Raw genomic sequence first — 25,684 nt, 5'->3', positions numbered from 1 at the left:
TAAACGTCTGATGAAGGTCTGATGTTTGAAGCTCCTTATTTAAACTCTGATGAAGATCCAGGGTTTTAAGTTACCTATGTAAACTCTGATGAAGATCTGGGATTGAAGTTCTCTATGTAAATTATTGACAAAAATCTGGGGTTTGAAGTTCTCTATGTCACCTCTGCTGTAGATTTGGGGTTTGAAGCTCCCAATGTGACCTTTAATGAAGATCCTGGGTTTGAAGTTGTAAACTCTGATGAAAATTTGGGATTTAAAGTTCTTTATGTAAACTCTGATGAAGGTCTGGGGTTTGAAGCTCACTATTAAAACTCTAATGAAGGTCTGGGGTTCGAAGCTCCCTCTTAACTCTGAAAATCTGGGGTTTGAAGCTCCTTATGTAACCTTTGATGAAGGTCTGGGGTTTGAAGCAAACTATGTGACCTTTAATGAAGATCTGGGGTTTGAAGCTCCTTATGTAACCTCTGATGAAGATCTGGGGTTTGAAGCTCTTTGTGAACTCTGATGAAGATTTGCAGTTTGAACCCCTCCCTATGCAAACTCTGATGAAGATCTAGTTTTGGAGCTTCTTATATAACCTCTGATGAAGACCAGGGTTTGAAGCTCTCTATGTAACCTCTGATGAAGCTCTGATGAAGATCTGGGTTTGAAGCTCACTGTGTAAACACTGATGAGGATCTGGGGTTTGAAGCTCCTTATGTAAACCTCTGATGAGGATCTGGGTTTGAATTTCTCTATGTAAGCTCTGATGAAGGTCTGGGGTTTGAAGCTCCTTATGTAAACTCTGATGAAGACCTGGGTTTGAAGCTCTCTATGTAAACTCTGATGAAGATTTGGGGTTTGAAGCTCCTTATGTAACCTCTGATGAAGATCTGGGGTTTGAAGCTCTCAATGTGACCTATGATGAAGATCTAGGGTTTGAAGCTCCTTATGTAACCTCTGATGAAGATCTGGGGTTTGAAGCTCCTTATGTGAACTCTGATGAAGATCTGGGATTTGAAGCTCCTTATGTAACCTCTGATGAAAGTCTGGGCTTTGAAGCTCTCAATGTGACCTATGATGAAGATCTAGGGTTAGAAGCTCCTTATGTAACTCTGATGAAGGTCTTGGGTTTGAAGCTCCCAATGTGACCTCTGATGAAGATCTGGGGTTTGAAGCTCCTTATGTAAACGTCTGATAGAGGTCTGGGTTTTGAAGATCCTTATTTAAACTTTGATGAAGATCTAGGGTTGAAGCTCCTTATTTAACCTCTGATAAAAGTCTGGGGTTTGAAGCTCCCAATGTGACCTATGATGAAGATCTGGGGTTTGAAACTCTTTATGTAACCTCTGATGAAGATTTGGGGTTTGAAGCTCCCAATGTGACCTCTGATGAAGGTCTGTGGTTTGAAGCTCCTTATGTAAACCTCTAATGATGGACTGGGGTTTGAAGCTCAAAGTGACCTCTGATGAAGATCTGTGGTTTGAAGCTCCTTATGTAAACCTCTTATGATGGTCTGGGGTTTGAAGCTTTTTTGAAGATCTGGAGTTTAAATCTCCCTATGTAACTTTTAATAAAGATCCTGGATTTTTTGAAACTCTTTAGATAACGTCTCAGATTTATGATGAAGAGGCCGTGGTAGCCTATCGGATAAGATGTCAAGACATATTAGCGCAAGCTTTCCACCTCTGGGTTATGAGTTTGATTCCCATGTGGGGCAGTTGCCAGGTACTGATTACTGGTAGGTGGTTTTTCTCTGGGTACTCTGGCTTTCCTTCACGAACAAACCTGGCACATCCTTAATGACCTTGGCTGTTAATAGAACGTTAAACTAACAAAAACCAATGTCATAAAGATCCGTCGGTTTAAGCTTTCTATGCTCATTTTAGCTATACTTTTGTGCAATTATGAGATAAAAACCCAAACTATACAAGTGTGAAATCTAATGAAAGTATTTAAAAATAATATTACCTTTACAATAAATTCCCTCACTGGATATTACAGTGTTTGCCGGTGGTGAATAGGTAAAATTTTCAACAGGTAACATGTTACATGGATTTAGCTTTAATTTGTGAATTATGTTTTACAGAGGTCGGACCAGTTCTGGTCACTACAAATCCGGAGTATTTCAAAGAGACGCTAAAGGACTTGTATGTCCAGGGTGGAGGGGATTGTCCGGAGATGTCCATTACCGCTATCAGTGAGGCCCTGGATGTATCATTACCAAACTCCTTCATCTACGTCTTTACAGATGCTCGGGCACGAGACTTTAATCTCACCAATATTGTCCTGGCACAAATACAGGAAAAACAATCTCAGGTAGGTCATCACCATTCTCACAAATACAAGAAAAACAATCTCGGGTAAGTCATCACTATTCTCACAAATACAGGAAAAACAATCTCAGGTAGGTCATCACCATTCTCACAAATACAGGAAAAACAATCTTAGGTAGGTCATCACCATTCTCACAGTCACAGGAAAAACAATCTCAGGTAGGTCATCACAAATACAGGAAAAACAATCTCAGGTATGTCATCACCATTCTCACAAATACAGGAAAACGATCTCAGGTAGTTCATTACCATTCTCACAAATACAGGAAAAACAATCTCTGGTAGGTCATCACCATTCTCACAAATACAGGAAAAACAATCTCAGGTAGGTCATCACACAAATACAGGAAAAACAATCTCAGGTAGGTCATCACCATTCTCACAACTACAGGAAAAACAATCTTAGGTAGGTCATCACCATTCTCACAGTCGCAGGAAAAACAATCTCAGGTAGGTCATCACACAAATACAGGAAAAACAATCTCAGGTAGGCTGTCACCATTCTCACAACTACAGGAAAAACAATCTTAGTTAGGTCATCACCATTCTCACAAATACAGGAAAAACAATCTCAGGTAGGCTGTCACCATTCTCACAAATACAGGAAAAACAATCTCAGGTAGGTCATCACCATTCTCACAAATACAGGAAAAACAATCTCAGGTAGGCTGTCACCATGCTCACAAATACAGGAAAAACAATCTCAGGTTGGCTGTCACCATTCTTACAAATACAGGAAAAACAATTTCAGGTAGGCTGTCACCATCCTCTTAAAACATATCTCAGGACTAGGCTATCCTCACAAATGTTTTTTTTTTCTAATCATTTTCTTCAAGTTGACAGGGATTTTTCTTTGTAAAGCTATTTGTAACTTCATCTTATTTCATTTATGACGTTTTGATGACTAGTAGACTGTCATTGTCATCAGACACATGACCAAACCGCATATATAAGTATAAACAAAAGTGTCCTAAGTGTATGAGTTGTCTTTTAAAAAAAGTCAAAGGTCAATGCTTAATGTTAATTTTGGCACTGCTTAATTATGCAGCACCTTACTATAGCATTATAATTGTATAGTCAATGTGCAATCATCATTAAAGTTAACATAGCATGTATTGATCTTTCTTTAAAGAGCAAATACTTTTGAATGATAATTCTAGCTAGGTTAGTTACTAACCTATTTTTTTGTTAAGATGTAAAAAAGAAGTTGTTTTGCATGTTGCCATCATAAACATGTGTTGATTTGTGCAATGTTATCAGAAGTTTGAATTTGATATCTCTAACATCATCTGTACACAAGATCTATCAAAACCTAATAGTGTTGTACATATATCTTGTATTGCTTTAAGTCCAGATAGAAGCTCTGGAATCCTGTGAAGTGCTTTTTTCTATGAGGTTGTATCCCTCTTGTTAACTTTGGATGGCTGTTTAAGCTGAATTTAGGTTAAATGAAGCTTGAAATTGTTTGCCTTGGTGCTGATGAGTTCGGAACGTTGCCTTACACACATGTATAGGGGTCAATGTATAGCTAGTACAAACTAATCAAGACAAAAAAAAACTGTTCTACTTTGCAATAATAAAACTGTTGTGAAACCTGAATTGATGTTAGAAGTGTTATATTACAGCTACATGATCTCTAGATTTAGATCTAAGATTTCTGACTTTCAGTTTTGAAGATGTTTCTTTTCTTGGTTTTAATATTCTCATTCTATGAGCAATTAAGTTTGATATTCCATTGTTTCACTGTTTTGTTACTATGGGTCAAAGGCTTCAAATTGTTTCAACATACAAGCATAAATATCTTAAGATATTGGGAATGGGATTGATGCAACTGTCATTTGTTGAGTAATCGACCAATCAAATTCTTTTTACTTAGATATTGCAGAAATCTAATGTAGGTCAACTTTAAGCATTGTTTAATTAAAAAAATAAGATGTAAGTGAATGTGTAGGTTTTTCTTTGACATGGATTGATTGGTGTTAAAAGACACAGTGACATATGGCAGAATTACATTGATGGATCAATTGTGTCACTATGTTACACTAGATTGTCTCTTAAAAACAAACACATAAATAACCTATATCTCCTGATAACACTAGGATGAATACACACAAGAAAATTAATTAAAAAGCTGCAATTTTATTGTCTGTTTTAAAGAATAGAAAAATCAAACTAAGTCAAACTGAAAAGGTCATATATATGGAGTTATATGGTCATTCAATCATCAGAATCACATCAAAGTCGTGATCACAAAGACACATCAGTTCAGGGTCACATGATCTCAAAGTTATGACCTGAAGGACCAAACTAAGATGGGGCTCAGCTTATCAAAGGAGAAGCACATGCTGCAAAGTATAAATAGGGTTTCACTCACATTTGCTAAAATGTTTCAAGAAATTTCAAATAATATTTCTTTAGAATGATAAATCATTTTAAACAAATGGCTTCCACTCTATATCAGGGGTATGCCAAGAATAAGAGCCATTCCTTTGTTAAGTGTTTATTTCATGAAAATTTTGAGCAAACAAAACTCGAGGTATGGACCAAGAAGCCTTGCTGGATTGGATATAGATCTGTAAAGAGCTTAAGTCTTTAGCAGGACAAAAATGTTAGTGCCAGATTGGAGCAATTGTGATTTTCCTTGGTGTTCAAATATAATGGAGTCCAAAAGATTTTATCCAAAATGGATTATCCTCAAGGGGAGTTTGACTGTCACCCAGAACTGAGAATAAGGCTTGGCTTGTTTTGAGTCATTTTATTTAATTACATAGTGCAATGTGCATGGCTTGACATAGTGCAATGTGCATGGCTTGATCAGACAAATCAAGTAATTTCTAGTATTAATAAGTAGCATGATACAGAATGAAATATATTCAACTGCCGTGACTCCTTGTCCAATGAGGTATGGTAAAACTTGGCAGTTAGAAGTCAGTCGGTTGTACTACTACCTAATACCCATCAGGTGATCCGAGATCTCTATATAGACACTAGTAATCTAAAGAGGTGGGATGGCTATCATAGGTCAGAGAGTTTCCCAAACAAGGCCAGGCCATATGGTTAGAACTGCACATTTATTACGGACAAATTGACGCTAGATGTGTTTATTTTATTCAACAGTCTCCAGAGATTTCATCGTATTTAATTATGTAATAAATGTATATGATTCCATGTAAAGTGAAGTTGTAGTTTTTATGAACACAAAGCACTTTAAGGTAGGAACTGTTTTATCAGCTGTTATTGTATACTTATATTAATACGCAGAAAATGCAAACATTGACAATTTTCATATCAAGCTGGCAAAGTCAAATTAGATATGTAGAGAAATAAATGCTGACGTGCGTTATCATTTTGTTTGTAGTCTGATGACCACCCATGGTTTAGTCAAATGTGTTCCAGATTCACTGTACATATATATTTGCAGGCCATTTTCAGTATTGTAAGCCAAAAGTAACCATTCAACAGCCATAACCTTGTCAGTTAAATGAAGTTTCTTGATAACAGATGCTGAGATTAGATAAGAATGGTAGCTACTCTTATGGGCAATTCATCGGGGAACATCAACTTAGGTGGAAGTTGCAGTTTATAATTATTAAATGAGTTAATACCAAAGAAATAAATAATTATTTCAATGGCATATATGAATTTTGATTAAAATACTTCGCATTTTCTGGTATCATCTATGTACTCTAATGTTACATATATCTCATCCTCGATACTCCAGAGATTACTTTCACTGTTGATATATCCACCACTGGACATTGTCATAGTAAAACTCATGAAGGCAGTTCAGGGGAAAAAACTGACCAATCACAGGCCTGCAGAAACTTCCTTTGAAGTTTTCGAGAGTGTCACTAAACATCAATTTCACACCATGTACCGTTGTTCTATTGTTTTGATATACATTAAAGGACCAAACTATATATAATAGCGGGATTGGACTTGGTCGATCAATGGTGACCAGGTAGCCCAATGGTAGAGAATTTGTCTATTGTTCCGAGGTCCCGGGTTCGAATCTTGGTCTGGCCACTACATTTTCTCCTCTCCTGTTACAAACTTGGTGCCCACAAAAATACTCACGGTGGTGTATAAGGGTCTTGTATGTCTTCGTGGGCGAAGACTTTGAAAAAGGAGGGAGGAGTGTAGTGGGATTGGACTGGGTCGATCATCGGTGACCAGGTAGCTCAGTGGTAGAGCATTCAGCTATTGTTCAGAGGTCTCGGGTTGGCCACTACATTTTCTCCTCACCTGTTACATATAGCTACCTGTCTCATCTGTTATCACATAGAGAGCCTTCAGTTTTGCAATGAGATAATCCAGGAGTGGAAATAATGACACTGATTGTAACTCATGGAATATTGAGGATGTATATCACTGGAACTTAAATTAGTTATTGTGTTAGTTAATCGGTTCACCTGGGCAATTAAAGACTGTGTGATGTGAACAAAATGATGGTCACTGTGATCTATATTTTAAACCTTTGATCTGGGTATAATAACATTCACTGTGTGTGTTTGGAAAGCAATTCATTGATTACTTTTACTATATGTATAAATTATCATTACTGTTTGTTCATGTTAAAATTGTGTATTTTGTAACATTAACAGGTTGTGTTTGTGTTGACGGGGGACTGCGGTGATCCTACTCACGAAGGATACAAATCTTATGAGAATATCGCTTCTACCAGCTCAGGACAAGTCTTCTTACTTCGCAAAAACCAGGTCAATCAGGTAAATAATTACTTTATTTAGGTCAATCTGGTAAATAATTCTTTTAATTAGGTCAATCAGATAAATAATTTATTTATTTAGGTCAATTAATTAGGTAAGTCGTTCCTTTATTTAGGTCAATGAGTTGAGGTAAATGATTACTTCATTCTGGTGTGGGTATGTACTACCTACCTTTTGTCTGGTATATAACTCTATGCGATAGCTGAAGTTGCAGCAAAACATGCTTTTATTTCTTTTAAGTCTTTGTTATCATAATTATTTTAGGAGGATAAGATTGAGAATCTAGATAAGTAAAAGATTTTTTTCTTTAATTTGTTGAATAATTTTGAGATATAGCCATTTATCTTCAAGCTCTGTGAGAAGATTTTAAAAAATGCCCTATAAACTGACATAAAGAATGCTGACAAGCTTATGCAGGTCATTGACATTTGCCAGCTACTGTACACTATGTAATTCATTTTCCTCCGACTTCATAGTTTATCTGTAGTTACAGGAAGTAACAGCTAATCTTGTTCCTCATAGCTCTCAAAAGAATGTTATCATTATTACCGGAGATAAAACTTCAGGACTTCTTGTGATAATCTCATTTATCAAAACTTGTTCTATCTACCACACAGAAAAGTTTTGAGCAGCTATCTGTCAGTGAAGTGTTGATGAGACCACCTGTTAAATTGGAGCATGCATATACACCAAATTATGTAGTATGTAGATATAATTGATGGTCTGTGTACAATATTTAAAATCACTTGAGTGAGAAGTCATCTTCTGGAGCTTTTCCAGTAATATAAAATTACATAAGTGGTTACTTGAAATGTTGTCAATCAAAAGGAAAGTAGATTATAATTTCTTTCTTTATGTAATATAGTTGTGCCATACAAGCACCTGCTGGAAGTGTTCTGGTGGTATAGTGGTTAAAGTGTTTAGTATTTTCTCTTTGCCCTCCATCTCTAGATTTTGGTTTGGCCTCAGTGATTAAGGTGTCTTTAATCACTCACTTGTCTGGTAAATGCTAACTGTGGGTCACAAGTTTAAATCCTATCATATATGAGGCAGTTTCTATGCTTGGTAGCCATAGGCATATTCTTCCGCCGCTGTGGCGAATTGGTTTACCTGACCCGGCATATTACCACTAAGGAAAAAAGTTTTTGATTCTTTCAGATATGAAAACCTGCTTTGTAACCTTGGAACATCTATAAGTGTTTACTAATCACCTTTGTTAAGGAGATAATAAAATGTTCGACCTTTAAAGATGCTGAACTAGTTAATTACTTCAATTAATAACATCAGTGAAAGGATGCAGACTAAAAAAATAAAGGAAATGATATCATTGTTTTTGTTAAGTAACGAATTGCCCTAGAGCCTTGTGATATTTGAAATGTCTTTATCATAATAAATGTAACGTTTTAGGTATTTCACTGATAATTAACATTGTACATTTCCCTTTGGTTTCCACAGCCATATAAAAATGATCTTAATAAATGTAACGTTTTAGGTATTTCACTGATAATTAACATTGTACATTTCCCTTTGGTTTCCACAGCCATATAAAAATGATCTTAATAAATGTAACGTTTTAGGTATTTCACTGATAATTAACATTGTACATTTCCTTTTGGTTTCCACAGACATATAGAAATGATCTTAAAAAATGTAACACTTTAGGTATTTCATTTGGCTTCCAATAAGTTAAAGAATGGACAGCAAGATAAATGCAGGGCTCCAATTATACTGAGTGAATTGGCCCAGATGTGTTAAAAGTTACCTGGATAATTATTAGCTCACCTGGTCCGAAGGACCGAGGTGAGCTTATGGGATACCGCAGCGTCCGGTGTCCGTCGTCCGGCGTCCGTAACCGCTGGTCGGATTTCAACAAAATTTGACTGGTAGCATCCTTATGGGCTACTTACTATAAATTGTACAAATGATGGGGCTGACCTCCCAGGGGCCTGAGGGGCGGGGCCAAAAGGGATCAATTTGGCTATTTCCATATAAACAACTTCTTCTCCGAAACCAAGCAAGGGATAGCACCCATAATGCTATGGTAGCATCCTTATAGGGTGGGGATTCAAAATTGTACAACTGATGGGGCTGACCCCCGGGGGCCTGAGGGGCAGGGTCAAATTGGGTTAATTTGGCTATTTCCATATAAATGACTTCTTCTCTGAAACTATGCATGAGATAGCACTCATAATGCAATGGTATTATCATTATAGGGTGGGGATTCAAAATTGTACAAATGATGGGGCTGACCCCCGGGGGGCCTGAGGGGTGGGGTCAAAAGGGGTCAATTTGGCTCTTTCCATATAAACGACTTCTTCTCTGAAACCAAGCATGGGATAGCACCCATAGTGCAGTGGTAGCATCCTTATAGGGTGGGGATTCAAAATTGTGCAAATGATAGGGCTGACCCCCCGGGGCCTGAGGGGCGGGGTCAAAAATGGTCAATTTCCATATAAATGACATTTTCTCTGCAACTTTACATGGGATTACGCTCATAATGCAATGGTTACATCCTTATAGGGTTTGGATTCAAAATTGTGCAAATGATGGGGCTGACCCCCAGGGGGCCTGAAGGGTGGGGTCAAAAGGGGTCAATTTAGCTATTTCTATATAAACAAATTCTTCTCTGCAACTAAGCATGGAAGAGCACTCATAATGCAATGGTAGCATCCTTATAAGGTTGGGATTTGAAATTGTACAAATGATAGGGCTAACCCCCCGGGCCTTAGACGGCAATAGATGCGGGGTCAAAAAGGTCAATTAGGCTAATATTTTCATATAAATTACTTTGTCTCTGAACCAATGTATTGGATAGCATATTTGTATGGTATCAATAGCATCATTGTATGGTTGTGATTCAAAATTAAAATTAAAAGGGAGTCAAGTTTGCTTATTTTTCTAATTGTCAGAGTCTTGTGATAATTACTAAAAAAAAAAGGTTCCTGCACCAAATCTTCGCCAACCAGCACCCTTAGGACGTTGGATACCTCCGCCACCCCCTTCATTTACATTTTCTGATAATACTTTAAATAATTGGATGAAGTTATAATTATCATGACTGAACTATATCATTATGAAATCCATAATTCAGGTGTAATTGCTTTGTGATGTACAGGTATTATGAGTGTAGAATGATTCTTCATTTTATTTGCCCTCTAAAGTCCAGAAATAATTCCTTTACATCTGTTACTATTAAAAGTAATCACAAAGTTATTTTGTCTGTTTCACAGGTGCTGAACTTTGTAAAGGTGGCAGTACAGGCTCGTAAAGTTAACCTTATGTCTGTAGATGTCGTGGAAGGACTGGGACAGATGTATGACTTATTTGTCGACTCCAAATTACAAGAGATCACAGTATCTGTGAGCGGAGAGACACCAGATATAGAAATCAGGGGGCCTGATGGTACGTACCAAAACACACTAGATACAGAAATTAGGGCACCTGATGGTACATACTAAAACACACTGGATACAGAAATCAGGGGGCCTGATGGTACGTACTAAAACACACTAGATACAGAAATCAGGGGGCCTGATGGTACGTTCTAAAAAACACTGGATACAGAAATTAGGGTGCCTGAAAATTGTGCCAGATCCTTGTGGTAGTATCCTGCAGATTTGGACTTGTGTACATATGTGCTTAGTGTGAAAACTGTTAGGAAGTTAAGCCCAACTACGGTAAGCCCAACTACGGTAACCAACTGTCTGTCAGTCCATCAGTTGCAAAATTTTGTCCTGACAAAACCACTGGATCATTTCAATGAATGTTATGTTGAAGACCATGTGTAGATGTAGGTTTTTTAGGTCATCTGACCGAAGGTCAGGATGAGGGGCGGGCCCCAAAAGGGGAAATTTTCTTAATAAAAGCTTTAAAATCCTACTCCTCCTTCATCCTTGGGTTGATTTCATCCATATTTGGTGTGAAACATCATTAGGGAAGGACAGTCATATTTTATATAAATGAGCCTGGTCCGACCCCTAGTGGCTGAGGGGCGGGGCCCCAAAAGGGCAAATTTTCTTAATTTAAGCTTTAAAATCCTACTCCTCCTTCATCCTTGCATGGATTTTATCCATATTTGGTGTGAAACGTTGTTGGAAAAGGGCAATCATATTTTATATAAATGAGCCTGGTCCGTCCCCTAGGGGCAGAGAGGTGGGGCCCCAAAAGGGGAAATTTTCTTAATAAAAGCTTTAAAATCCTACTCCTCCTTCATCCTTGGGTTGATTTCATCCATATTTGGTGTGAAACATCATTAGGGAAGGACAGTTATGATAGTTAAAGTTTGTTACCGCTATTCTCAGAAAAGTACTGAAGGGATCTTTCTCAAATTTCATATGTAGTTCCCCTAGGACCCCAGTTGTGTGCATATTGCATTTTGGGACTGATCGGTCAACAAGATGCCCGCCAGGTAGCCAAATCTTGGATTTTGATAGTTAAAGTTTGTTACCGGCTATTCTCTCAGAAAGCACTGAAGGGATCTTTCTCAAATTTCATATGTAGGTTCCCCTAGGACCCAGTTGTGCATATTGCATTTTGGGACTGATCGGTCAACAAGATGGCCGACCGGTGGCCATCTTGGATTTTGTTAGTTAAAGTTTGTTACCGCTATTTTCAGAAAAGTATTGAAGGGATTGTTCTAAATATCATATGTAGGTTTCCTCTAGGACCCTAGTTCTGCCTATTGCATTTTGCGACCACCATCTTTGTTTCACCTATTTGTGTAACATTTGGGGGCAGTCTATTTACATAAATGAGCCTGGTCCTACCCCTAGGGGCTTAGGGGTGGGGCCCCAAAAGGGCAAATTTTCTTAATTTAAGCTTTAAAATCCTACTCCTCCTTCATCCTTGGATGGATTTCATCCATATTTGGTGTGAAACATCATTTGGGAAAGACAATCATTTTTATATAAATGAGTCTGGTCCGTCCCCTAGGGTGAGGGGCGGGGCCCCAAAAGGGCAAATTTTCTTAATTTATGCTTTAAAATCTTACTCCTCCTTCATCCTTGGATGGATTTCATCCATATTTAGTATGAAACATCATTGGGGAAGGACAAGCATATTATATATATATGAGCCTGGTCAGACCCCTAGGGGCTGAGGGGTGGGGCCCAAAAAAGGGCAAATTTTCTTATCTTAAGCTTTAAAATCATACTCCTCCTTCATCCTTGGATGGATTTCATCTATATTTGGTATGATACATCATTGGGGAAAGACAATCAATTTTTATTTAATTGAGATAGGTCCGACCCCTAGGGGCAGAGGGGCAGGGCCCCAAAAGGGGTTTCGGTCTCCGATCTCACTGAAAATGGGTCTATAGGGGTTTTAAAGGATGGCGAACAACATGCAAACATATTCGTAAAGATTTTGGTATTCCAAAATGGCCGCTGGCCCACTTCCTGTTTTCAGGTTTCGGTCTCTGATCTCAACAAAATTGATCTATAAGGGTTTCAAGGGATGGCAAACAACATGCAAACATGGGGATGGAACCGCAGGGGTCCAAAATTGGAGCATTGCTGGAATTTGGCTTTACAATCTTACTCCTCCTTAATACTTGAATGGGTTACAACTATATATGGATGAAGGGCTACCAAGTTTGTTCAACAAATGACCTTTACCTATTTCAGAAACTTACATATTCAACCAAGGAGTTCCTTGTATTGCTTATACCGGTATTAATTATTAACCACTACTTTATACTGTGACTTTGTTGTTTTGTGCCATGAGTCAGATGACCGTTAAGGCCCATGGGCCTCTTGTTTTAAGTTAAAATATTTATTGCCATGGTAACCCAAGTCACTATAAACAGGCTTTCTAAAATAGCTATTATAATAACTCATTAGTTTTAGCAACAGTTTTGTTCAAACTTAGTCAATGTTTAAAAAAATCTCAGATTTTTCTATTGAAATTACTGTCTTTTGTCGCAACATTCTCTGAAACATCAGGAACAAACATTTTGTAGTACTACTGTATATAATTACTTTGGATTACATAATAAGGATTTAATGCTTATGAAACATTAGGAATTCTAATTGGCTTTTTACCTGCAGTGGTGGATCTCAATGCATTGCCCCTGTGTATGGGCGCCCTTCGTCAGTCTTTAGCAAAGATGCGTGGGTAACAGGAAAATATGTTATTTATCATTTTTCCAACTTTATATTTGGTGAAGGGTATTATATTCTTTTGTCTTCATCTTACCTTAATAATTTTTTTCAACTTTAATTTTATATTTGGTGAAGGGTGGACTTTACTCTTTTGATAGAACTTACTTCAATCTATTGTTTAGCCAACTTTTTTTGGTGATCAGTATTATGTTTGGTAAAGGGCATCAACATCAATTATATATTGTTTATATCTTCCTAAATAGTCTTAGATTGTCTTGAAATATCTTTATAACTGTGATGGAAAATAGGAATTTGTTTTCTTATTCTTTTTTGTCAGCTACAATTTTGTTAAAGCCTTTCTTTTGTATAAAAGAAATTACTAGCTGATTCTCAAAAGTATTGGCAAACACAGTTTTCAGGAAATAAATCCATATTTTACAAAACTTTAGTACTTCGAAGTGAAGACATTGGTTGTAGAAAAGGCCGAATTTCAGCAAATATAATGATTTTGGCATATTTCAGTCAAATAACATTAAATGTTGATTTTATGTCAGGTCAATATCTCTCCTTGTTACACAACTAGGAAAAGAATTTTCTTTGGCATTATGGTTTCAATTAGTTTAATTATGTTCTTTCCATTGCTGTAACATTTTGTTTGTTTCCAGATCGAAAGTTGACAGTTTTTTCCGGCCTGAATGATCTGTTGGACCTGCCAAATGCCAAGGTTGTGAATGTGAAGGCCCCAACACCTGGACTGTGGAAGCTGTTTATCAGAAGTAACAGTCCACACACCATCCGAGTTACTGGTCTCAGTACCACTGACTTTATAACTGGATTTTCTCGCTTCCCTACGACAGAACTCGCTGAAACAGAGTTAAGGCCACTGGGAGGTTTGTTTTTAATGTAATGATGGTGTTTAAAAAGTTATAAATTGTTGCTTTTTCTTTAATATTTATTCTGTTCTGTTTCATTTTCTAAAAGCATACGTTTTCAATCCAAAGCACAAAGCAGGTGGCGTTTTAAATGACTATGACTATTGCACCAACAGATAAGGTTTTGGCATGTAGACTCTTCAAATAATAAACAAATATTCTGCTTATTGAACAACCTGGTCACCTGTAATCAATCCAATTCTGCTTCAGGTGTTAACTATGAAAACGTGTAAACATGACAAACAGATCAAGATGATTTTAAATTGAAATACCAATAATTAAAGTGAACATTCCATGTTGTTTGATGTAGGTGTACAAGCATTTATGGTGATCAATGCTAGCAACCTTGAAGCTCCCGGATTCTTCAACAAGTTAGAACTGATCGATCTTCAGGGAAATACTCTAGAATTACGTGACCTTGTACAGGATCAGGACAGACCGTACATTTATACACTGGCCGAGCCCATCTATCCTCCCAAACAGTTTTTCTATGTCAGGGTAAGTAAGGACAAGGCCGCACATTTATATAATGGCCGAGTCCATCTATCCTTGGTCAGGGTAAGTAAGGACAAGGCCATACATTAATACACTGACCGAGCTCATCTATCCTTCTATGTCAGGGTAAGTAATGACAAGGCCATTTTTATACACTGGCTGATGAGCCTATCTATAGATTGGCCGAGCCCATTTATCCTTCTATGCCTGGGTAAGTAAAGACAAAGCCATACATTTATAGACTGGCGGAGTCCATCTATCCTTCTATGTCAGGGTAAGTATAAAGGACAAGGCCATACATTTATACGCTGGCCGAGCCCATTTATCCTTCTATGTCTGGGTTAGTAAGGACAAAGCCATACATTTATAGACTGGTGGAGCCCATCTATCCTTCTATGTCAGGGTAAGTAAGGACAAAGCCATACATTTATAGACTGGCAGAGCCCATCTATCCTTCTATGTTCGGGTAAGTAAGGACAAGTCCATACATTTATACGCTGGCCAAACTCATTTATCCTTTCTAACAAATCTTTGTCATATTAAGAAGACAATAGCAGTAATTTAGGAACTGAAAGATAAGAAGTCCACAATGTACTCTTCTTGTTGTTATCTAAAAGATATATTAAGCATTTTGGCTCCTGATAATGGGCTTCCCTGTGGCTTTGTGGCTTTTACTGCATTCTGAACCCCATAAATTAATGTCCATTTTCGGTTATTTCATAATCTGAGATTTTGTATATGGAAAAATAATGTATGAAAATAAGCTCTATTTAATGATGTTAAAGCTGTATTTTGTGTTTCTGTAATCAGATCCATGGAATTCCATAATGTATAATATCTCATTTATTCTTAACCAGGTCCATGGATTCGATGATAAAAATATGCCAATTCAGCGGCTGACACCGACTGCTATCAGTGCTGTGCCACCACCTCGTCCTAACGTGTACATGCCGTCTGTCACTCGTGGCTTCTATGATGCCACAGCCTATATCACCTGTTCAGTACAAAGTCCTATACAATATTATGTTCAGTGGAGCAGAGGAAGTCAGCTGATTGGAGATCCTCTCTTTTATAGGTAAAATGTTATAGTTTAACATAACAATGACAAAAGATGATTCTAAGACTGAGATTTTGACTAATTATTTCCCCTAATCTAGACTTTTGAATTCTGCAATTGTGAATTTTGTCACTTAATTTTTTTTTCTCCTTTTCTATACAAAACTGAAAAGATTATTGTCCATTGTGATTTTACAGGGAGTCCTAGTAATGTGGTGTTGGAGTTACCGTATGTAGATGGTAATTCGGAGGGGAGCTATACTTGTATGCTACTAACCTGGCCGGCTGGAATACAAGTTCAACTTACCTTGAAAACACATGTTAGTGGTACGTATAGATACCAAAACGGAAAACTAAGAAGGTCGACATTGTTTTCCTATTCAGTTTAAACTTTCCAAAAACACGAGTAGTTTCCAATATTTATTTATCTGAAAAAAAATATTTAGATTGAGAAAGGTTACAGTGTTTAATCATAACCGAAGCTTGGTCTGTCAGCGGGATGTATAGCTATAGAAAATAGGTCACTGGGATGTATAGCTATAGAAAATAGGTTACTGGGATATATAGTTTTAGATTTAGGTCACAACAAATGAAACTATAGTAATATTTCTACAGAAGCTATTGTTAGGTATCTGAATGAAAATTATGCCACTGTAAATTAAGTATTTCTGCAGAAAGGTAAGGGTTACATGTATGTAGAAATATGCCAATTGTAAGGTATCTTTATATTTAGCATATTGAATTATGCAAAAAACACACCATTATATAGAATGTTATTTTACCAGAGCCCCCACCAGTGATAGAAGCCATGAGGAATAGTTCTGTGTTACCTGGAGATGATGCTATCCTCCATTGCCTGGTACAGAGTACTGTGGAGTACAATATCAGCTGGTATCAACCCAACTCGGTGGAGTTTCTTGCCAACAGCAACAAATACCAAATCTTCAGTAATGGATCTCTCTTGATCAGGTAAATTTCATTGCAGCTGTCTTGATTATGAATCTCTTGAATGGGGAAATTTGTGTGAAAAATATATTTTTACAAATACAGTTAAACATGTTTATAGCAAACATGCTTACAACAAATTCATGGTTATAGCATAATTAGTTTCATTCTCGTCAATTTTCCTGTTAGATGTTTTCCTGTTAACATTAATTTAGTTAACATTGGTGTTAATGTTAGCTTGCTATCATTGATACATCAAATAATGATAATTTGACAGTATTTCAGGACATTTTATTTATACCAAAGGTTAACCAAAAACCAAGAAATATATTTTAATTAAAGCAAGGCATACAATTTGTTGTCATGATATTAGCAGAGAGAGCCTTTTGATATGATGTCTATAAAAATGAAAACTGAGATATACATGACATGGTTTTACAGGAATATTGGTGTGGAGGATGAGGGGCGTTACTTGTGTCTAGCTGGAAATGAGGGCGGATTCACAGAGGCACTTGTACATGTTCGTGTTCAAGGTAAAACACACAACATTGTAAATGTGCATGGTCCAGCAGTTGTAATATTTCAGTGCTTTTTAAACCAGAATCTATGTACTTAAATACATGTTAGTTGTTTTTATGTTCACTTGATCTCAAGAATTTCATTTGTACATTTAGCCCTTATTAACTTTTATTCATTTGATATCTTGTTTGAAATTACATTATTGATTAATTCTAGATTATGAAGCAATAGCCTATTTTGTGCTTACCATGGGTATTTTCTTGTTTGTAGTTCCACCTAAAGCTGTAGTTACTCCTGCTGCTAAAAACTTTAAGACGGGACAGACTGTGAACTTGACTTGTACAGCAGAAGGTTTTCCTGTTCCCAACTTTTATTGGCTAAGGGACAATAAACTAATGATTCCAAATGAGAGAATTCAAATTGATGGTCCATATATTAGCTTTGCCAACATGTTCCTTGGGGATCAGGGCCGTTATGAGTGTTTGGCAGAGAATTTGGCTGGAGAACATATAGCATCAGCTGAACTGACCTACATAGGTAAGTGGAGACAATGGAATATAGGTCAAGGTCAAAATTATGATAGTCAGCCATCATAATGTTGTGACATCATTATAATGTCAAACAGAGAATCATTATATTATAATGGCCAATTCAGCCATATCTTCAATATGATAATGCACACATGTAATAACACTTTAACATGACGTCACAGGTAGTTTTGATGTCATTATTCTGTTTTATAGAGAGACCAAATTAAGTTTTACTTGTATCTCTATCAGAAAATGTTATGTGATAGAATCTCACACTTGTGACTATATGGAATATGAAAATTTATCAAACTCACAAAATAGTTTGATAGATTTTATTTCACATAGCCACTGATGCAAGATCTATTACTTATGGGTATTATTGCTATCATTAGTATGATAAGTGATTGTCGTTTATTTGCTGTCGATCTCTTTTAAAACATTTTGGGTATCTTATTGTTCCCCAAATAGGGGGAGTAATGATATTTAATAAATGGGAACAAAAATGCCAATATTACACCGATCTTACAATACTGAGGACTGTTTTATGTTGATTACAGAGACACCCCAAATAATCCGATCTGATGAGCTGGTTCTGGTTGCTAGTGGTGACATGGCTGTGCTGGTGTGTGAAGCTGATGGCATACCACGTCCTAAAATCACCTGGTTTAGAGGAGAGGTCCAGGTAAGATTGGTATACCACGTCCTAAAATCACCTGGTTTAGAGGGGAGGTCCAGGTAAGATTGGTATACCACATCCTAAAATCACCTGGTTAAGAGGAGAGGTCCAGGTAAGATTGGTATACCACCTCCTAAAATCACCTGGTTTAGGGGGGGAGGTCCAGGTAAGATTGGTATACCACGTCCTGAAATCACCTGGTTTAGAGGGGATGTCCAGGTAAGTTGGTATACCATCCTAAAATCACCTGGTTTAGAGGGGAGGTCCAGGTAAGATTGGTATACCATGTCCTAAAATCACCTGGTTTAGAGGGGAGGTCCAGGTAGATTGGTATACCACCTCCTAAAATCACCTGGTTTAGAGGGGAGGTCCAGGTAAGATTGGTATACCACGTCCTAAAATCACCTGGTTTAGAGGGGAGGTCCAGGTAAGATTGGTATACCACGTCCTAAAATCACCTGGTTTAGAGGGGAGGTCCAGGTAAGATTGGTATACCACGTCCTAAAATCACCTGGTTTAGAGGGGAGGTCCAGGTAAGATTGGTATATACCACGTCCTGAAAATCACCTGGTTTAGAGGGGGAGGTCCAGGTAAGATTGGTAACCACGTCCTAAAATCACCTGGTTTAGGGGGGAGGTCAGGTAAGATTGGTTTTACCAGTCTAAAATCACTTGGTTTAGAGGGGAGGTCAAGGTAAGATTGGTATATCATGTCCTAAAATTACTTGATTTAGAAGTTGTTTACTGTTAAGGCAGCTGTCCTAGGTGAACATTACTGATGATGGCTTATTTGTTGTTTACAGTTAAGGCAGCTGTCCTAGGTGAACATTACTGATGATGGTCTATTTGTTGTTTAAGCGCTGTCTGTGAACATTATGCGGTCTGTTGCAGCTGTCTTTGGTGAACATTACTGATGATGGCTATTTGTTGTTTACTGTTAATGCAGCTGTCTTTTGTGAACATTACTGATGATGGCTATTTGTTGTTTACTGTTAATGCAGCTGTCTTAGGTGAACATTACTGATGATGGCTATTTGTTGTTTACTGTTAAGGCAGCTGTCCTAGGTGAACATTACTGATGATGGCTATTTGTTGTTTACTGTTAAGGCAGCTGTCCTAGGTGAACATTACTGATGATGGCTATTTGTTGTTTACAGTTAAGGCAGCTGTCCTAGGTGAACATTACTGATGATGGCTTATTTGTTGTTTTTACAGTTAAGGCAGCTGTCCTAGGTGAACATTACTGATGATGGCTATTTGTTGTTTACAGTTAAGGCAGCTGTCCTAGGTGAACATTACTGATGATGGCTATTTGTTGTTTACAGTTAAGGCAGCTGTCCTAGGTGAACATTACTGATGATGGCTATTTGTTGTTTACAGTTAAGGGCAGCTGTCCTAGGTGAACATTACTGATGATGGCTATTTGTTGTTTACAGTTAAGGCAGCTGTCCTAGGTGAACATTACTGATGATGGTTATTTGTTGTTTACAGTTAAGGCAGCTGTCCTAGGTGAACATTACTGATGATGGCTATTTGTTGTTTACAGTTAAGGCAGCTGTCCTAGGTGAACATTACTGATGATGGCTATTTGTTGTTTACTGTTAAGGCAGCTGTCCTAGGTGAACATTACTGATGATGGCTATTTGTTGTTTACAGTTAAGGCAGCTGTCCTAGGTGAACATTACTGATGATGGCTATTTGTTGTTTACAGTTAAGGCAGCTGTCCTAGGTGAACATTACTGATGATGGCTATTTGTTGTTTACAGTTAAGGCAGCTGTCCTAGGTGAACATTACTGATGATGGCTATTTGTTGTTTACAGTTAAGGCAGCTGTCCTAGGTGAAGGTGATTTACTGATGATGGCTATTTGTTGTTTACAGTTAAGGCAGCTGTCCTAGGTGAACATTACTGATGATGGTTATTGTTGTTTACAGTTAAGGCAGCTGTCCTAGGTGAACATTACTGATGATGGCTATTTGTTGTTTACAGTTAAGGCAGCTGTCCTAGGTGAACATTACTGATGATGGCTATTTGTTGTTTACAGTTAAGGCAGCTGTCCTAGGTGAACATTACTGATGATGGCTATTTGTTGTTTACAGTTAAGGCAGCTGTCCTATGTGAACATTACTGATGATGGCTATTTGTTGTTTACAGTTAAGGCAGCTGTCCTAGGTGAACATTACTGATGATGGCTATTTGTTGTTTACAGTTAAGGCAGCTGTCCTAGGTGAACATTACTGATGATGGCTATTTGTTGTTTACAGTTAAGGCAGCTGTCCTAGGTGAACATTACTGATGATGGCTATTTGTTGTTTACAGTTAAGGCAGCTGTCCTAGGTGAACATTACTGATGATGGTTATTTGTTGTTTACAGTTAAGGCAGCTGTCCTAGGTGAACATTACTGATGATGGTTATTTGTTGTTTACAGTTAAGGCAGCTGTCCTAGGTGAACATTACTGATGATGGTTATTTGTTGTTTACAGTTAAGGCAGCTGTCCTAGGTGAACATTACTGATGATGGTTATTTGTTGTTTACAGTTAAGGCAGCTGTCCTAGGTGAACATTACTGATGATGGTTATTTGTTGTTTACAGTTAAGGCAGCTGTCCTAGGTGAACATTACTGATGATGGCTATTTGTTGTTTACAGTTAAGGCAGCTGTCCTAGGTGAACATTACTGATGATGGCTATTTGTTGTTTACAGTTAAGGCAGCTGTCCTAGGTGAACATTACTGATGATGGTTATATGTTGTTTACAGTTAAGGCAGCTGTCCTAGGTGAACATTACTGATGATGGCTATTTGTTGTTTACAGTTAAGGCAGCTGTCCTAGGTGAACATTACTGATGATGGTTATTTGTTGTTTACAGTTAAGGCAGCTGTCCTAGGTGAACATTACTGATGATGGTTATTTGTTGTTTACAGTTAAGGCAGCTGTCCTAGGTGAACATTACTGATGATGGTATTTGTTGTTTACAGTTAAGGCAGCTGTCCTAGGTGAACATTACTGATGATGGCTATTTGTTGTTTACTGTTAAGGCAGCTGTCCTAGGTGAACATTACTGATGATGGTTATTTGTTGTTTACAGTTAAGGCAGGCTGTCCTAGGTGAACATTACTGTTGTGATGATGATGGTTATTTGTTGTTTACAGTTAAGGCAGCTGTCCTAGGTGAACATTACTGATGATGGCTATATGTTGTTTACAAGTTAAGGCAGCTGTCCTAGGTGAACATTACTGATGATGATGGCTATTTGTTTGTTTACAGTTAAGGCAGCTTGTCCTAGAACATTACTGATGATGGCTTTTTGTTTTTACAGTTAAGGCAGCTGTCCTAGGTGAACATTACTGATGATGGTTATTTGTTGTTTACAGTTACAAAACTTTATGCTATCCATTGATATCTAGAGAGTAAAACAACCATTTTCTTTGTAGCTGAACCGTACATCACCACCCAACCTTCAAATCTGGGAGCAGACATTGGAACCAATGCTACTTTAATCTGTGAGGCTGAAGGACACCCGCCTCCAAAGATCTACTGGAGGAATGAGGACGGCACTATTATTACTTATGGGGGCCGATTTAATCAGCAGTCGACAGGCTCGCTAACGATAACAAGTAAGTATGTTTCTTAAGTGGAATTAGACTGGGTCGGTCATCAGTAATCTGGTATCTTAATTGTTAGAGTACCTGACTAGAGTTCAAAGGTCTTGGGTTCAAACCTTGGTGTGGCTACTACATTTTCTTCTTTCCTGTGGAAAAATTCATAAGCTTGCCAACCCTTGTCACAAGCATTGGGACTATGTTTAGCAGAGGATTTACCAACTTTTAAGTTGTGTCTTCGGGGATAAAGACAGGGACGGTAGAACCATATGACTATAAATTAATGATGAATTAAAATCACTGAAAAATTGAGGTATAAAAATGCAGAATTTATACACCATGGAAATAAGTTTGTTTAGTGTAAATGAAAGATAGAATCAACTCTCATTTATCCAGTAGCTTCTTGCTATTAAAAGTTACAAGAATTGATCGACTCCTTACATTGAGACTATTGTCAGATTAATGCATATATGTATACATTGTTATAATCGTGGTATTAAACTATAGCTTTGCTTTCAACAGATTTACAGATTGGTGATGAGGGTCGGTACACTTGTGTGGTTCAGAATCAGTTTGGTATGAGGGACATATCGGCCTATCTTACTGTTACTGGAATAGGTATGTATAGGTATAGCAAATTAATTTTAATTTTCAATCAATTCCTTTAAGCATAAATACCATCTACTTATTAAAACAGATTTGATTATTCCATTTGTTTAACGTTTATGTCTTCTAGTAGCGTGAATCATTTCTTATGGTTGTTTGTTTGTTCTTCTATTTCATGTATAATTATGATGTACCCCAGAAAGGCTCCAGATGATGTTCGAACTACATGCAGCTTTTAATATGGTTTATTTCAGTACGTCCAGTGATCGCCTTCACCAACCCATTTATAGAAGTGATAGAGGGAGATGAGGTGGAGTTGAACTGTGTTCTGCTGAGAGGAAACCCCAAACCCATCCTCAACTGGATCAAGGATGGGATGATTGTACAGCCTTCAGCTCGCGTCACCCGGCCATTTAACAGCACTGTCCTTATTGGTGATATACAGCGTGACATGGAAGGGGACTATCAGTGTGTGGCGAGCAATGTGGCTGGGAACTCTACCTATACTGTCACTGTAGACGTCCTTGGTAGGCTTACTATTGTCCTATACCGTCACTGTAGACGTCCTTGGTAGGCTTACTAGTGTCCTATACCGTCACTGTAGACGTCCTTGGTAGGCTTACTATTGTCCTATACCGTCACTGTAGACGTCCTTGGTAGGCTTACTATTGTCCTATACCGGCACTGTAGACGCCCTTGGTAGGCTTACTATTGTCCTATACCGTCACTGTAGACTTCCTTGGTAGGCTTACTATTGTCCTATACCGTCACTGTAGACCGTCCTTGGTAGGCTTACTATTGTCCTATACCGTCACTGTCGCCTTGGTAGGCTTACTAGTGTCCTATACCGTCACTGTAGACGCCCTTGGTAGGCTTACTATTGTCCTATACCGTCACTGTAGACGCCCTTGGTAGGCTTACTATTGTCCTATACCGTCACTGTACTTGTAGGCTTACTATTGTCCTATACCGTCACTGTAGACCCTTGGTAGGCTTACTATACGTCACTGTAGACCCTAGGCTTACTATGTCCTATACCGCACTGTAGACGCCCTTGGTAGGCTTACTATTGTCCTATACCGTCACTGTAGACTTCCTTGGTAGGCTTACTATTGTCCTATACCGTCACTGTAGACGTCCTTGGTAGGCTTACTAGTGTCCTATACCGTCACTGTAGACGCCCTTGGTAGGCTTACTATTGTCCTATACCGTCACTGTAGACGTCCTTGGTAGGCTTACTATTGTCCTATACCGTCACTGTAGACGTCCTTGGTAGGCTTACTATTGTCCTATACCGTCACTGTAGACGTCCTTGGTAGGCTTACTATTGTCCTATACCGTCACTGTAGACGTCCTTGGTAGGCTTACTATTGTCCTATACCGTCACTGTAGACGCCCTTGGTAGGCTTACTATTGTCCTATACCGTCACTGTAGACGTCCTTGGTAGGCTTACTATTGTCCTATACCGTCACTGTAGACGTCCTTGGTAGGCTTACTATTGTCCTATACCGTCACTGTAGACGTCCTTGGTAGGCTTACTATTGTCCTATACCGTCACTGTAGACGTCCTTGGTAGGCTTACTATTGTCCTATACCGTCACTGTAGACGTCCTTGGTAGGCTTACTAGTGTCCTATACCGTCACTGTAGACGTCCTTGGTAGGCTTACTATTGTCCTATACCGTCACTGTAGACGTCCTTGGTAGGCTTACTATTGTCCTATACCGTCACTGTAGACGTCCTTGGTAGGCTTACTATTGTCCTATACCGTCACTGAGGATGTCGTTGGTAGTCTTACTTATGTCTCCTTCAGCTTCAAATTTACTTCTTACTTATGTCTCCTTCAGCTTCAAATTTACTTTTTACTTTCATAGCATAGAGTGTTACAGTGTTTAAGAGATTCAACTATGAAATGGTGATATTTCTGTAGGTATGATTCAGTTCTCCCTTCAGTTTTTAATCAGATGTTTATCCTTGCGTGGCCTCTCCAGTTGGTGATGTATTTACCTTAAATAGCTTTACAATGATTTGATATATTTTCAGTTCCTCCTACTCTGAGAATAGATGATGAATATGATGTCCAGGACAGATTTAGTGTTATTGAAGGAGACTCTATTTTCCTGCCCTGTAATGTTGACGGAGATCCCCCACCCTCATACACTTGGCTAAAGGATGGTAATGAAATCCTTCTCTCCGACCCCTCCTACTATATTGGGGAAGATGGATCTTTGGAGATCTTTGGGGCAGAGGCCACAAGCAGAGGGACATACACATGTGTAGCTTCCAATGTAGCTGGAGAAGTGGAGAAAACTGTAACACTATTTGTGGAGGGTGAGTATATGTCAAATATTTAGGTATCATAAAATGGAGGTCATAATACGTAACAGATGTAGCCACTCTTGCTTTATTTTGTACTTACATAATACAAAGTTATCTCTTGTTGCAGGTTGGTATATATTGATATATATATATTGTTATGTGATTTGTGAGTGGAAAGCAACAAATGTTTTGCAAACAAATGAATGACATTACAATCAATCAAATAATATTCTGTAATATGCAAAGACAGAATGTTGTAAGTACTATAACTAAATGGTACCATATCGTGATACTGGTGTTATAGATTTTATATGTGTTATAAACTCTATCATCTATTACAGTTCCACCTAGTATAGAGGACCTGCACAATGAGAAGTATGTAGTGGAAGCAGGAGAGACAGTCCTCTTACCCTGTGTGGTGAGTGGCGTACCGGAACCAGAAGTCAACTGGAGGCGTAACTTTGTGCCTTTCTACGCAGACACAGAGAGGTTTCTAATCAGCGACCAGGGCTTGACTATTGCCCCAGCTCTTATTGTGGATAAAGCTATCTATGAATGTGTGGCTACCAATGATGCTGGCAGTGCCACCAAAGTCATCACACTTATTGTGCAAAGTATGTTACATCATCTGATCAGTAAATCTTGATAATTCATTGTTTGTCTTTGTTCATGTCCAGTTCTTGAGATAAGTATAGTTTATTGCTTTGTCTTTATCAAGTTCCTGAGATATAAAAAGTTAACTGTTTTGTCTTTGGTGAGTTCCTGAGATAAATAAAGTTAATTGTTTTGTCTGTGTCCAATTCCTGAGATAAGTAAAGTTTATTGTTTTGTCTTTGTCCAGTTCTTGAGATAAGTTTAGTTT

General features: G+C 38.0%; 1 protein-coding gene across 1 annotated transcript in view; it reads left to right on the top strand.

Moving 5' to 3' along the window:
• LOC138322141 (hemicentin-1-like) overlaps nucleotides 1-25,684 on the top strand; it is a 98,622-nt gene that overhangs the window by 7,048 nt on the left and 65,890 nt on the right. Inside the window, 21 exon segments of the mRNA XM_069266195.1 lie at nucleotides 2,069-2,298; nucleotides 6,920-7,042; nucleotides 10,273-10,444; nucleotides 13,809-14,033; nucleotides 14,386-14,573; nucleotides 15,428-15,645; nucleotides 15,829-15,890; nucleotides 15,893-15,946; nucleotides 16,412-16,595; nucleotides 17,013-17,104; nucleotides 17,361-17,627; nucleotides 18,178-18,302; nucleotides 20,395-20,467; nucleotides 20,780-20,797; nucleotides 21,165-21,182; nucleotides 21,448-21,465; nucleotides 21,730-21,912; nucleotides 22,420-22,515; nucleotides 22,758-23,030; nucleotides 24,547-24,834; nucleotides 25,164-25,436. Coding sequence (XP_069122296.1) covers nucleotides 2,069-2,298; nucleotides 6,920-7,042; nucleotides 10,273-10,444; nucleotides 13,809-14,033; nucleotides 14,386-14,573; nucleotides 15,428-15,645; nucleotides 15,829-15,890; nucleotides 15,893-15,946; nucleotides 16,412-16,595; nucleotides 17,013-17,104; nucleotides 17,361-17,627; nucleotides 18,178-18,302; nucleotides 20,395-20,467; nucleotides 20,780-20,797; nucleotides 21,165-21,182; nucleotides 21,448-21,465; nucleotides 21,730-21,912; nucleotides 22,420-22,515; nucleotides 22,758-23,030; nucleotides 24,547-24,834; nucleotides 25,164-25,436 — 3,180 coding nt within the window.

This window comes from Argopecten irradians, chromosome 4, assembly GCF_041381155.1.
Source record: "Argopecten irradians isolate NY chromosome 4, Ai_NY, whole genome shotgun sequence".
Lineage (NCBI taxonomy): Eukaryota > Metazoa > Mollusca > Bivalvia > Pectinida > Pectinidae > Argopecten > Argopecten irradians.
Note: the sequence above shows the minus strand (reverse complement) of the source record. Positions and strands in the feature narration are given on the sequence as shown.